At 54.4% G+C, this 1,584-nt stretch overlaps 1 protein-coding gene across 1 annotated transcript; it reads right to left on the bottom strand.

Annotated features, from left to right (window-relative positions):
- Positions 1-233: 233 nt before the first annotated feature.
- LOC100732622 (olfactory receptor 10V1-like) lies at positions 234-1,172 on the bottom strand. Its single transcript, XM_003462169.1, has one exon. It carries the CDS (start codon positions 1,170-1,172, stop codon positions 234-236), a length of 939 nt encoding a protein of 312 aa, XP_003462217.1.
- Positions 1,173-1,584: the final 412 nt, after the last annotated feature.

Here is a 1,584-nt window from a genome sequence, read left to right on the forward strand (position 1 = left end):
CATGTAGCACAGGCTGAACTCGAACAGGCGGCCATCCTCTTGCCTCAGCCTCCAAGTGCCGGGATGACAGTTGTGCACCACCACACCTGGCTTGCTCCATTTTTCTGACCACAAAAAAGGGAACAGTGAGTTCCAGGTGAACTCAGAACTAGGAGAAGTCCTTAAAGGGAGGCGCGGGGCCGCAGGCCCTGTGGGGAGACGCCTTCCACCTTCCCTTGTGGTGGGCTGCCGCCTCAGCGGCCCCGGCTTTCCAGGAGTCTCCTGAGGGCGCCCTTGACTTCTTTGTTCCTCAAACTGTAGATCATAGGGTAGAGCATGGGGGTCACATTGGTGTAGACCAGAGACACAATTTTGTCCTGTTCGGGAGTGTAGCAGGACTTGGGGCGACTGTAGATGAATATCGCACAGCCGTAGTGCAGAAGGGAGACCAGGAGGTGGCCGGCACAGGTGGAGAAGGCTTTGCTTCTGCCCTCCGCTGAGTGGATCCTGAGGATGGCAGCGATTATGAACCCGTAGGAGAGCAGGATGAGCAGGAAGGGAATCAGCAGGATGAGTGTGCAGACGAGGAAGACCACAACCTCATTGGCTCGGGTGTCGGAGCAGGCCAGGAAGAGCACGGCAGGGATGTCGCAGAAGAAGTGATTGATCTCGTGGGACTGGCAAAAGGGCAGGAGGAATATCAGTACCGTCAGGGTGAGCGAGAGAGCGAAGCCACTAAGGCACGCGGAGGTCAGCAGCTGCAGGCACAGGACCCTGGTGACGGTGAGTGTGTAGCGTAAGGGATTGCAGATGGCCACGAAGCGGTCGTAGGCCATCGCGAGCAGCAGGAAACACTCTGCCCCACCCAAGGCAATGAAGAGGTGCATTTGTAGAGCACAGCCAAGGAAGGGCATCTGCTGGCTTCTGGACAGGAAGTTGGCCAGCATGTTGGGGACAATAACCAACGTATAGCAAATTTCAATGGCGGACAGGTTCCGGAGGAAAAAATACATGGGGGTCTGGAGACAGCTGTCAATGAGGGTGACGAGCACAATGGTTGTGTGCCCTGCTAGGGTGACCAGGTGCATCACTAGCAACAGTCCGAAAAAGAGGATTTTCAATTCAGCCAGCTCCCCAAAACCCAGGATAATAAACGCAGAGCTTAAGGTGTGGTTTTTCTGCCACAGGCTCATCCTGTATTCTCCTGTGAGGAACTCTTAGCCTGAAAAGAGCAGTTTGCTAGTGGTTCCTACCTGAGCCCTGTCCTCAGAGGGGAGCAAGGCCAGCTGCTTCAGGCTCAGCCAGGGCTCTGCTCTGTTAGCTTCTTGAATTCTGCCCTCTGCTCAGAGAGAATGAAGGGCTGCTCAAAGAAGGCCACTTCAGTTCTCTGGCTGAGATATGGCAAAGAGGAGCCAACGTGAGCGAATCATAAATATGAAGTTGTTTTTCACAGATCTAAAGATAATGTTCAGTCAGGGCTGTTCTGCAATTTGAAGCGTTCTCTGGGAAGGGCGTGGAGGTCCAGGCTTGATGTACTCAGTGAGTTCATGTGGGCCTGGGCCTAAAGGGCTGTGGAAGTTGCTGTAAGGAGTTCAGCAGGAAGGA

The sequence above is a fragment of the Cavia porcellus genome, unplaced genomic scaffold, assembly GCF_034190915.1.
Source record: "Cavia porcellus strain 051 isolate PalLab524CR breed Dunkin Hartley unplaced genomic scaffold, mCavPor4.1 scaffold_3, whole genome shotgun sequence".
NCBI classification, from domain to species: Eukaryota; Metazoa; Chordata; class Mammalia; order Rodentia; family Caviidae; genus Cavia; species Cavia porcellus.